The sequence below is a fragment of the Petaurus breviceps genome, unplaced genomic scaffold (genome assembly GCF_028583685.1).
Source record: "Petaurus breviceps papuanus isolate PSGF00001 unplaced genomic scaffold, PetGlider_PUasm1.0 91133, whole genome shotgun sequence".
NCBI lineage: Eukaryota > Metazoa > Chordata > Mammalia > Diprotodontia > Petauridae > Petaurus > Petaurus breviceps.
The window spans coordinates 91,656,478-91,669,567 of record NW_027187419.1 but is presented as its reverse complement, the minus strand read 5'-3'; the positions used below and the strand labels follow the sequence as shown (position 1 = coordinate 91,669,567).

Sequence of the window (13,090 nt, the reverse complement as noted above, 5' to 3'; positions counted from 1 at the left end):
CTTGTTTTTTTGTGTGTTGTTTTTTACCTGTTTTTTTCACTGCTGCCTAATAGTTTTATGGTCCTTCTTCAACTAATAGGACAAAACAGATTTCCTTAATTACATGTCTGCAGTAGAGAAATCTAAACATTATTTTATTGGCATAGGGAATTTCCAGGGGAAGAAATTCTACCAATGTAGATTGCCACCTTCTCTGTAATTTGTAGTCTTAGAGGATTGTCTTGAGCATAGTCTGAGGATAGTCTTAGAGATATGGTCAGGGTCACACAGTCTATTTCTGTCAGAGGCAGGATTTGATGCAGGTTTTCTTCACTTCAAGACACCTTTTAGATCAACTTTGCCAAGCTGCCTCTCTGGTTTACTAGCTGAAGGCATTTTGGCCATTCTACTTTTTGGGGTTGCTTCTACATAGAAATCTTTTATGTGGAGTATAATTTTCCTGATAATGATAACAAGTATTATCTTTTAACCTTTTGTAGTAATCAGGCCTTTGAATAAATGAAATCCTGTGGTTAGATGAATGACCATTCTTGGAATATCTAAGAGTACACTTTAAGTAAAGTTTTAATTATACAAAGAAATAAGTTAGATGTGCTCTTTCTTTGCAGCTCACTTTATGTAAGTCTTCTGGTGCCTAGTGCTTGGTCAGAATATACCAAATAGCTATATGTCCCCTTTTCTGTTTGCACAGGTAATTAAAGTGTACAATGAAGATGGCACGAGCAGAGCATTGGAAGTACCAAGCGATATAACAGCTAGAGATGTTTGCCAGTTGTTAATCCTCAAGAATCATTACATCGATGACAACAGTTGGACTCTTATTGAACACCTTCCTCACACAGGGTTAGGTAAGGAAAAGGCTGGATTTTCATTTAATTCAACAAATCTGATAATTTCTCAAGGATAATATTTTTTTTGGAGGGAAATTGGAGTTAAGTGACTTGCCCAAAATCATACGGCTAGTAAGTGTGTTAAGTGTCTGAGACTGAATTTGAACTCAGGTCCTCCTGACTCCGGGGCTGGTGTTCTATTCACTGCACCACTTAGCCGCACCTTAAGGATAATATTATCTACCAACACTCTTTCTTTTTTTTTTTTTTTGCCTTTTGGAGGGCAGTTGGGGTTAAGTAACTTGCCCAAGGTTACACGGCTGTGTGTGTGTGTGTGTGTGTGGGGTGTGGGTGTGGGTGTGGGTGTGGGTGTGTGTGGGTGTGGGTGTTAAGTGTCTGAGGCAGGAACCAAACTCAGGTCCTCCTGACTCTGGGGCTGACGCTTTACTCACTGCGCCACCTTGCTGCCCCAACACTCTTCCTTTTTTTTTTTTTTTTAACGCTTTATTAACTTCTGGTTTACATCATTAGTTTCCCCCAGATTTTGAGTTACAAATTTTCTCCCCGTTTTCCCCCTACCCACTGCCCCAAAATAGCAGTCCCACAGGATATCCCTCCTCCAATCTGCTCTCCTATATTTTCTCCCATACCCCTTTCTACTTTTCCAGTGGATCTCTATGTCTCAGTGCCTGTATATCTTATTTCCCAATTACATGTAAGATGGTATTAATAATAGTATATATACATATATATATATATATAAACATATATATGTACACATATATACACACACACACACACACATATATATATATAATATATATTTGAATATTTGATTTTAAAACTTTCAATACCAGATTCATTCTCTTCCTTCCTTTTCACCTACCCTTACTGGGAAGATACGCAGTTCAGTATAGGTTGTATATGTGTAGCTAATGCAAAACAATAACATAGTAGATATATTGTAAAAGACTGACTATATTTTCCTCCCTCCTATCCCACCTCCCACCCGCTCTACTCTCTACTTTGATCCCATCTATTTTCAAAAGTGAGTGCTTCCAACTTCCCTCCCCCGTAGCCTACCCTCCCTTCTATCATCCCCCCTCTAATCCCCTTCCCCCCTATTCTCCTGGAGGGTGAGATACCCTATTTAGTGTGTATTTCACTCCCTCCTCAAGGCAAATTCAATGGGAATAAGGTTGACCCATTCCCTTTTGCCTTCCTATTCTTCCCCTCCATTGTAACCATTTTCCCTTGCCTCTTCTATATGAGATAGTTTACCCCATTCTGTCTCTCCCCATCTCCTCTCATTATATTTCTCTCACCTCTTAATTTCACCTTTTAAGTATCATTCCTTTCTGTTAAATTGGTCCTGTGCCCTCTATCTATGTATACCTGTAAACATATATACACACATTCACATATGTATTCATATGCCCATATACCGTCATATATAGACAAATATATATGTTTCTAATCCCTTCAACTACTGAGAAAAGTTTCATAAGCTACAATTATTGTTTTTTCCATGTAGGAATTTTAATAGTTCAACTTTGATAAGTTCCTTATGATTCCTTTTCCCTGTTTACCTTCTCATGCTTCACTTGCTTCTTGTATCTGAATGTCAAATTTTCTATTCAACTCTGGTTTTTTCAGCAAGAATGCTTGAAAGTCCTCTATTCCACTGAATGACCATATTTTCCCCTGAAACATGATACTCAGTTTTGCTGGGTAGGTGACTCTTGGTTTTAATCCCAGCTCCTTTGCCCTCCGGAATATCATATTCCAAGCCCTTCGATCCCTCAGTGTAGAAGCTGCCAGATCCTGGGTTATCCTGATTGTGTTTCCACAATATTCAAATTGTTTCTTTCTCGCTGCTTGTAATACTCTCTCCTTAATCTGGGAATTCTGGAACCTTGCTGTAATATTCCTAGGAGTTTTCTTTTTGGGATCTTTTTCAGGAGGTGATCGGTGGATTCTTTCAACCTCTATTTTGCCCTCTGGTTCTAAAACATCAGGGCAGTTTTCTTTGAGAACTTCCTGGAGGATGATTTCTAGTTTCTTACTTTGGTCATGGCTTTCAGGCAGTCCAATAATTTTTAAATTATCTCTCCTGGATCTATTGTGTAGGTCAGTGGTTTTTCCCATGAGATATTTCACATTGCCTTCTATTCTTTCATTTGTTTGGATCTGTTTAACAGCATCTTGATTTCTCATAAAGTCATTAACTTTCATTTGCTCCAATCTAATTCTGAAGCAATGATTCTCCTCATTGAGCTTTTGAAATTCTTTTTACATCTGGCAAATTCGGCTTTTTAAGTCATTCTTCTCCTCATTGCCTTTCTGGGCCTCCTTTGCCATTTGAGTCAGTATGTTTTTTAAGGTATTATTTTCCTCAGTCAGGCTGTTGACTCTCATTTCATAATTTTCTTGCATTGTTCTCATTTCTCTTCCCAATTTTTCCTCCACTTCTCTTATATGCTTCTTAAGGTCCTCTATGGCCTGTAACCAGCTTGTATTTTCCTTTGTAGCTTTTGGTGCAGGAGTTCTGACTTCACTGTTTTCCTCTTGTTCCATGCTTTGCTCCTTTTTGTCCCACAAATAGGAGTGTAATGTTGGAATCTTCTGTCTTCTTTGTTTCCTTTGCCTGCTCATTTTGCCACTCCATTACTTGACTTTTGGGCTTTTTGCCACAGTAGGACTCTGTCACCAGACAGGGGAGCTTTCGTCCCAAACGCTGGGATTTTCTCAGCTGCCAGAGGTATTAGATGGGTGCCCTCTCTGAGGTCTCCACACGCTCTGGCAAGCTGGACACACACCCCAGAACCTCCACCCTAGACTGTAATCCAGATCCAAGTAGGCTAAAGGAAGAGCAATTACCCCTCAGACTGGTGCTTGGTTCCCCTACACTCCGCAGGCCAGGGGCTGAAGGGGCGCTGGCTGGCTGTGCTGGTGTCTCAGAGGCTTTTTGCCCTGGGGGTAAAAGCCATGCACTCCCACTAACTGTTCCCAAAGTCCAGACTGCACTGACCTGTCACTTTGTCCTTTGTGTCTATGTGTTGATAAATCTGGAAACGGCCACAGCTGCTGCTGATCTGGAGTCCCTCTGGCCTCGGCTAGTCAGGCCCACCCTGGGGCTGAAGCCTCTGCTTGGGGCTCCCAGAGTGCTGCGCTGGATTCCTGCTGGCCTGCCGGGCTGTCCTCAGCGGGAGGCCAGCCTCTCTGTATCATTTTGTGGGTTCTGCAGCTCCAAAGTTTTTTTAGAGTCCCCTTTTTACATGGATCAGGGAAGGTGGAAGCCGGAGCTGCGGGAAGGTCGTGCTTCTACTCTGCCATCTTGGCTCCGCCCCCCCCCCCCCCCCCCCACTCTTCCTTTTTAACAGGGTGAAGATTCTTCTTCAGGTAAAAACATTTTGTTGAAGATGTGACCAGAATCAGGTAGAAATAGATGCTTGTATTACTTTTCTTAAAAGCATTAACAAAAAATAGCATTGGTTTCAGCAGAGGACTAATATGTTAATTTATTTACCATCTTTTTTTTTAAAAGATGAACATTTAGCAACTTGAATTAATTCCTTGAACCAAAACATAGACTTGTCTGGGGAAATTCTAGACTGATGTATGTTTGTTCCTAATATTAAAGTTCTCTGGGAAAAGAAATTTCACAACCTTGTTTGGTGGCCTAATACGAATGTGTAGGTATCTGAATGAGGTAAGCCATTACTGGGGAATTTGTTGTATTTATCGTAGTAGCAGATGCTGGGAAACCTGAAGTATACCTTCCAGTCAGGTTTAAATATATGAAATAGCTATCAGAGTCAAGTCTGCCCTTGAAGACATTTTTTTTTGTACTATAAACACAGTTTCCCCACTTGCTACTTCAGTTTCCAGTGTAAATAGCTAACGTGTATATTTCCTTAACTTTTGCAAGTGGAGACTGTCAGTTAATCAACACATGTTTATTAAGCCCTTACTATGTTTCAGACACTATATGAGTTACTGGGGATAGATAGACAGAAATGAAACCATCTACATTCTGTTGGGGAAGACATGATAATACAAGCTCTTTGTGTGTGTGTGTGTGTGTGTGTGTGTGTGCGTGCGTGCGTGCGTGCACTATTGGCTGGTGAGATCTAGAAAAGAGTAGTTTAGGTAGTGGTACTTAAGCTGAACTTTAAACGAAACTATGAATTTGAACATGTGGACATGGGGGGAGGAGTTCCATTCTAGGTATAGAGGGAACAGACTATGCAAAGTCATGGACCAGAGAGATAGTGTCATGTGTGAGGAATAATGTGGGTTAGGGGAGAATAATGAATTCTAATACAAAAAAGTTAGGTTTCGGGCTGTGTTGTGAATTCCAAACCAAAGGGCATGAATTTAATCCTAGATGATTACAAAACTCTTTTTAAAGGAGCCATTTGACTTTATTGAGTTGGGGGTGACATGGTCAGATTTGTGATTTTTTATTTTCGCTTTGAAAGCTATGTGGAACATGCATCTGTAGAGAGGAGAGAATTGAGGCAGAGAGACCAATTGGGAGGCTTTTGTAGTAGTCCAGGGGAAACATGATGGGGGCCTGAGCTAGGTTTATGGGAGAGATGAGGGGAGGGAAAGGGAAGGGAAAAAGTATTAGAATCAGGCATTTTGCTAAGTAAGCATTTTTTGCAAATATTATCTCATTTGATCCTCACGACAATCCTATGAGGTAGGTGCTATTATTAACCCCATTTTATAGAAAAGGAAAATGACACAAACAGAGGTTGAGTGACTTGCCCAGGATCACACAGCTAGTAAGTATCTAAGGTTAGATTTGAACTGTGGTCTTTCTGACTCCAGGTCCAGTATACCACTTACTGTGCCACTAGCTGCCTCTCTCAAAAAGATGTAAGAATTGGCAAAGTTTGGCAGCTGATTGGTTACATGGGGTAAGAGAGAGAGTAAAAAGTCAAGGATGAAACCAAGGTTTCAGAGACTTGAGTGACTAGAAAGATAGTCATGACCTCATCTGTAATTGGACTGTTCAGAAGAGGGATAGGTTTTTGAAAAAAAAAAAAAGAGTTATGTTTTAGATTTACTGTGTTTGAGATGCTGACAGAACATCTAGTTTGAAATGGCCAGTAGACAGTAGGCAACCTGAAGGTCAGAAGACAGGAGAGTAGGATTGAATATTTTAATCCTGGAATTATCTGCATAGAGATGAAAATTGAACTCATGTGAATTGATAAATTTAACAAGAGAGTGTAAAGAGAGAAGACAGGATAGAGCTTGTGGTATACCCATAGTTAGAGGTAGGCTTGCTGATTATGGTCCAGCAAGATACTGAAAAGGAGTGGTCAGGCAGGTAGGAGAAGAACCAAGAGAAAATGATATAATGAAAACCCAGAGGAGAGAATCCATCAAGAGGAGGTTGTCAGTAGTTGCAAGGGCTGCAGAGAAGTCAAGAAGACTGAAGATTGAGAAAAAGCAATATTGTAATATAGAGGTCATTGATAGCTTTGGAGAGGACAGCTGTAGTTGAGTAATAGAATTGGAGGCCAGATTTCAAGGGGTTGAGCAGTGATTGGAAAGTTATGGCAGTGAGCATTGACAGTTTTTTCTAGGAGTTTGTGAAAGGGAGAAGAGGAATGTAGAATGATGTATAGAAATATAGAATGATAGTTTGGGAGGATGGTAGGGTCAAATGAGGGTTTTTAAGGAGGAGTGAAACCTGGATATGTTTGTAGTTATAGGGGAATAAATCAGGAGATGGGGAGAGATGGAAGATTAGAGAGAAAGAGGAGGGGATGATTATATAGTTAGTCCAATGGAAGAGACAGGATCTAGAGTGTGAGTACAGGTAGGGAGGTTGTCCAGGGTGGGTGGGGGGAGTGAATATTTATATCTGTATCCATATCTGTCTTTATCTGTATCTCATACATACACACACACAAGCACACACACTCACTTTCTGGTGAGAACATCTCCCCCCTTGCCAATACAGATCAAAACTTGGATTGCAATTTACAGTCTTACAGAGTTGTCTGGGAATTGAGAAATTAAGTAACTTAGTCAGTATGTGTCATTCTTCTTGACTTAAAAGTTGACACTCTACCACTATTCTAAATTGTTAAATGTGTATATAATTTTTTTTAGGGAGACCATTTTCATGTGCTTTTGAGATTTTCATATAAGGTAAAGTGAAAATTAAATTCTTCTTGTAGGTATCAAGTGGGAAAACAAATATATTTAAACATTTTTGTTTTTTTCCCTTGGAAACTGTTAAAAAAAAGGATATGAACCAATAATCTTTTTCTAAAATTTCAGCTGATACGGGCCTTGGAACAATACTTAAGTTATAATAGTCAATTGATCAGTAAATATCAAGTATCTACTATGTACCAACAAGTGTGCCAAGTGCTGGGTTTATAAACAGAGGCAAAAGGCAGCCCCTGCCCTTCCGGAGGTTATAGTCTACTAGGGGAAACAACATGCAAACAAATATATACAGCACGAATAGGAAACAGTTAGAGAGAGAAGATCCGAAAATTGAGAGAGGTTGGTAAAAGCTCTCTATAAAAGATTGGATATTATTTGGGACGTAAGGGAAGCCAGGGAAGACAGGAGGCACAGTTAAGGAGATAGAGTGTTCCAGGTATGGGGGACAGCCAGAGAAAATGCCTGGATACAAGATATGGAGTATCTTATTTCTGGAGTAGACTGGAGGCTGCTGTTGCCATGTTTATATTGCTTTTTGATCAGGTTAAAACCTTTGAGAATAAAATTACAGATCTTTTTAGTGTAATCAAATATAACTAGTGATAAAATATACAAATATTTTTTTTTCAGTAGCCTGTACCAGCTTGTCACCAACTTTATTGCCAAATGTCAAACGGATATCCATTAGTTCTTATTCATTCTTATAAATAATTCAGAGACATTCCAGGATAAATAGCATTGAATGTTATTCTTTTCCTATTACTTTTTTTTTAGTGACTGAAGATAAATTTTATATATTTCATAGATGTAATTGTGAGTAAATAACAGAAAATGCCCTTGAACTAGATAATGAATTCTTGATTTGCTCACCTGTAAATAAAATTTATAATGGTAACAGTCTATTGAACTAAAAGCTGATTTGACAAAACTTCTCTGGTTAAGTGCAATATGTTCTGCAGAATTTTTGGCTAAAATTTCTCCGTCAACAAAGTGCTTATGCAGATACCAGCTTATAATATTCAGGATCATTTTCCCTCAAAGATAGTCCACTGCTATATCCACTGGATACTACTTTGCCTCTGAGGTGCAACATGTACAGAAACAAATATGGAACTCAAAAATTGTGAGAGAGAGCACTTAAAATGGCAGGGTAGCAGTGATTACAGAGAATGAGAATTAGGGAATGCTTCATGGAGGAAATAGCCTTGAAATGAACACAGCATTATAGAGATAGATAAAACATCTATTAAACTCTTACTATGCTCCAGGCAGGGATGCAAATACAAGAAAGAAAGACAGGACTCTTTGGAGCTTACATCCTAATGGGAGAAAATGGTATATAAAGAGGGAGTTGGAAAGGGATGGCTTTTGCTAGCTTGGTATGGAAATAGATGAGAAGTGTGGAAGACATGAGAATCTGGGCAAGATAAGACCAATGTTGGCTTGGCTGAACCCAGGATAGTTTCAGTGATTGAGTCTAAGATTCCAGTGGGGAAGAGGTGGACATGGCCCTAGTAGGTCATGACATGTAAAGGCCCTGGAAGTATAGTGGAAGCCTGATTCTGAAATGAAGAAATAAGGATAGGATTACATTCCAGGCTTGTGGGACAGCTTGTACAGATGCAGGGAAACAGAAATTAGAGTCTCAAGTTTAAGGAATAGCTAGTATTCCAATTAGCCTGGACTCTAGAGTTCAGAGTAGTATGAAATAAAGTTTAAAAAATGGGTTGGAACCAGATTATGGAGAACCTTAAATGCTAACCTGAGAAATTTGCATTTTATCCTATAGGAAACTGGAAATAATTGAAGTTGTTTCAGTAGTGTTGGGTAGTAAAGTAGACAGAATTTTTATAAATTGATATTTGAAAATCCTGCCAGTCTGGCATTGTTCCAAATTGCTTTCCAGAATGGCTGGACCAATTCCCAGCTCCACCAGCAGAGCATTAATATGCCTGTTTCCCCTTAGTTCCTCCAATATTTGTCATTTTACTTTTTCTTTCTTAACTTCACCAATCTGCTGGGAGTGATAATTTGCATCTCTATTTATTAGAGATTTGGAGCATTTTTTCCATATGGCTATTGATAGATTAGATTTTTTCCCTTGAGCTCTGACTATTCATATCCTTTGAGCATTTATTAATTTTGGAATTATAAAATTGAATCAATTCTTTGTATATCTTGTAAATGAGACTCTCATCTGGTTGGAGTATTTCTCTTTTGGACAGTGCCCAAGGTGGACCTACCATATACCTTTTCTTTCTTAGCTGATAGATTCTTCACTGTGATAGGTTCAAAATGAGGTTCTGATCTATCTGGTACTTTAGCCTTTGAATGAAGAAAGTGCATATATATATATATATATAAATGTATGTTAATATAGATATGCAGTTTCTTCATTCAAAGGCTAAAGTGTATAGGTATATTTGTATATGTCTGTGTGTATTTCTGAAGTTCAAATTTCTGTTGTGTCTAATTCAATTCCTGCTCTAATAATCTAGGTTTGAAACAGGCCTGTGTTATTTCATATCCACTGGATGTCACTGTAGTTCCCTGGATGCACATTCATGCTCTTACTTAGCAATACACAAGGAAGAACTTCAATCTCAAAGAAGTCATCTGGAACTTAATGAGATCCATATTTGCCTCCCTTTAGTTTTGTTTCCTAATTGAAGCTACGGTGTGAAACATAGGCAATTAGCCCAAGTTATCAAGCACATATATTCAAACTGCTCAGGAGTTACTTCAGGAGGAATTCATGGTTAACATAGGGACACTGTGAACTTTTTAGCTTAGTGATTCTAATAGCCAAAATGAATTACTGAATGCTTTTCCTTTAATAGTTTTTGTTTGTGTAGTTGTCTGTGTACCACCTCTTTAAGACAGAAGAAATTCACTGACATGATAAAGAGATAGACCTGCAATCTTCCATTGATATTATGATGTTAATTTTTATATTATGTATTTATATTAAGTCCATACATGTACAAATAGTGTAGAATTTTATCTTGTGTTTCTTGAAATTGTTTTGTAGCTTTCTTTACTGCCCATGTTTCTGATTGCATGATCATTGGTAGCAAAAAGAAATAATTATTAAATACCTACTTATTCATGGAACTGTGCTTATGTAAAAAGACAGTTATGTACACCTGGTACCTCTTTCCTAACTTTTATCCTCTTAAAAATGTCATTACAGATATATAATCCAGAAAATGTCAGACAAAAGATGAGAAAATATTAATTTAGTACTTGAATGGAGGGGAGGGAAAGGGAGATATTTATCATGTCAAATATAAATAAATTTGTATCAGGAATAGTAAGTACTTAATTGAAGGTGCCAAAGAGTAAAGCATGTCCAGACTAGACAGCAGTCAGCTATTAACAGCCAAGAAAGAAAGGGTTCAAGAAGGAGGTAGGATTTGTAGTACACTTTTTTAAGGCTCTGGTGTTGTGAAACTGCTTACAATGCCTAAGTTGAGAGAAGGCTGTAGACAATTTGCTGAAGAATAAGCTACGGTTTTTTATACATAGCAGTTCCCAGCATCAAGATTTCCCGACCACAGCAGATATTCAGCTAAATTTGACAGTGGCAGTTTTCCTGGTGATATCGCCTCTATTAGAAAGTACTGTTAGGTTAAGAATCCCTTCAGAAATCGAGCCCTTTTTTGTCCATGGCTTCTCTCATTTTTGTTTTGTTTGGTAGGTGACTGTTCATTTTTATCTGAAAATGAGACTGAAAAAAAAATTTATGTAGTTCCACCTAACATATGGGAGTACAAGGACCATTTGTCTCCTGGAGTTTCCTATAACAAAGGTGTAAGAAGAATTGTTTTCTGGGGGAATTAGAGGTAAAAAGCCACTTTTGTTTCTTCTCTTATCAAGTGAGGAGAAGAGTGGGGACTCAGATTTCTATTTGAGCTCCATGCTGTACTTTCAGTAGATTCAGTGAAGAAACCCAGGCAGAAGGTCACAGGTGAGCACTTTCTATTCCTGGAGGATTGAGGTTTAAAAAAAAAAAGACTTTGAAGCTAAATCAACAGCTTCAGAAGGAGCAGGTTTTGTTTTTAAAGAAAAACTCTGTTCAGAAATTAAATAAAAACCAGAATTACATGTAGTTACTTCCATTTGGTAGTATTTCCTTTGGTTGCCATAAAACTACAGTAAATTGTGAAACATCAAAGTAAATTTGTTAGTGCTCTAGAAATAGAAACTTTTCAAATTTTTATACTATTGTTAAATTGGTTAGAGATGTCTATAGATGACAAAGAAGACAAAAATCTCTCTCTATATACATATATAACAAATATAATTTTATTTTCAGTGTATGTTGAAATGAAACATTTATAGGTGTTTTTCTTTCTTTTTTTGCAAGTGCTTAGCATTTTTAGGGTGATTTTGTAAAATTATCAGAATACATTTCAATATGTATCAAATATTAAATTTCTGTATTGTATTTAAACTGGAAGTAAGAGAATTTTTTTAAAATAAGACACCACAAAGTAATGATAAATTAAAATGAGATATTCTTGAATTCATTTTTTCAGTGATTGATCAAGATACTTATTTTGAACTGTCATAATCTAAAACAATATATTTTATAGATGCTGTTTGTCTTTATGTCATATTCATTTCACATCCTAGCTCTCTCTAGACTGAACTATACCTTGTGACAAAAAAAAATTTAACATAAACATCTGACTCCCTTCTGACAATGCCATGAAGCAGGAAGTATGTTTTAATATCTCACATATAGGACACTCTTTATTGGTTTTCCAGTACTCAAAAGTTAAACTTCTTCTTAGTGATCTTTTCATTAGTCTTGTTTTAATCAAACCCTTATCTTGTTATTTTGGTACTACTTATTTAATTCTTTATCAGTTTATACAGATTTTCTGCATTTCTCTCAATATTTACACCGTAATTATGCATCTTGCTATAATTGAGTGTTGAAGTAAATAGGTATCTTATTATGATATTTAATTTGTGCTCATATATAGGAAATATTTGCCATTTTTGTTTTTTAATTTTACAAGTATTTTGAACCTTTTTAGCTGATTAAAATTTACTTGAAGTTCCAATAGAATCTAAGGAGGAAAAAATGAAAGGAGGGAGAAGGATTGTTTTAGGTAGCCCTGATTATTTACTTCTACCTACCCTCAGGATTAGACCTATGTAAAACTGAGCAGACAAATTTTGCTTAGCTTTGCCCTTTGTCTCTCGTTTCAAGGCTCTTCTACTTTGTCTGATTCCTTGTGTCATCATGTTCAGTTGTAGATAATGATATTGATAATAATTTAATTATAAGGAAGTCTAAATGACTATACATATAAATATATCTACACACACACACATACATATATCGTGAAGGTAAATGGAAATGTTTACCTAGCCTCTTAAATGTTCAATGCAATCTGTAGTTGCTGTTGCCCCTTATATCACTGGAAGCCAGCTGGCACATTTCTGCCCCATGTATATTTCACTAATACAGATTTCCATGAAACATAACAAAAAGGCACTGAAGGCAGAATGCTTGCTTTCTTTTAGACATGCTGCCTGATCACATATACTATTGATGCTGATTACCAAGAATAGTGCGTAATAGACATTCATATAGCATTGTAAGGATTTCAGAGCCCCTTACAGGCATTGTCAGATTTGATCCTTACAACCATCTGGGGAGTTAGGGACCTTAAGGTCTGTTTTACAGATGAGAACACTGAGGCTTTTAGAGATTATGTTATTTGCCCAAGATCTAGTAAGTGACAGAGTTTAAAGATATGTCAAAAGATTTCAGATAAGCTTAGACTAAGTCATTCCATTTTTCACTTTAACCCACAGCAATACTTTATCTGGTATTATTGATAAACTATTTTAGAAAGTGAAAATTTCTAGATAACTAAAGCTTACTCATGAGCCTTCAAACCATGTTTTACAGAAATGTTTTAAAAATGTATTCTGTAACAGGCTGCTTTATTTGCAGTATGTTGGAGGTAATTGAAATTGCCTTAGGGCATCAGAGTCATTATGGATATTTGTTTTTGAGGGGGGAGGAGTTAGCAGTATGG

General features: G+C 37.3%; 1 protein-coding gene across 1 annotated transcript in view; it reads left to right on the top strand.

The window, feature by feature from the left end:
- GRB14 (growth factor receptor bound protein 14) overlaps window positions 1–13,090 on the top strand; it is a 176,909-nt gene that overhangs the window by 113,940 nt on the left and 49,879 nt on the right. Inside the window, exon 3 of the mRNA XM_069079791.1 lies at window positions 692–848. Coding sequence (XP_068935892.1) covers window positions 692–848 — 157 coding nt within the window. The remainder of the gene's footprint in view (window positions 1–691; window positions 849–13,090) is intronic.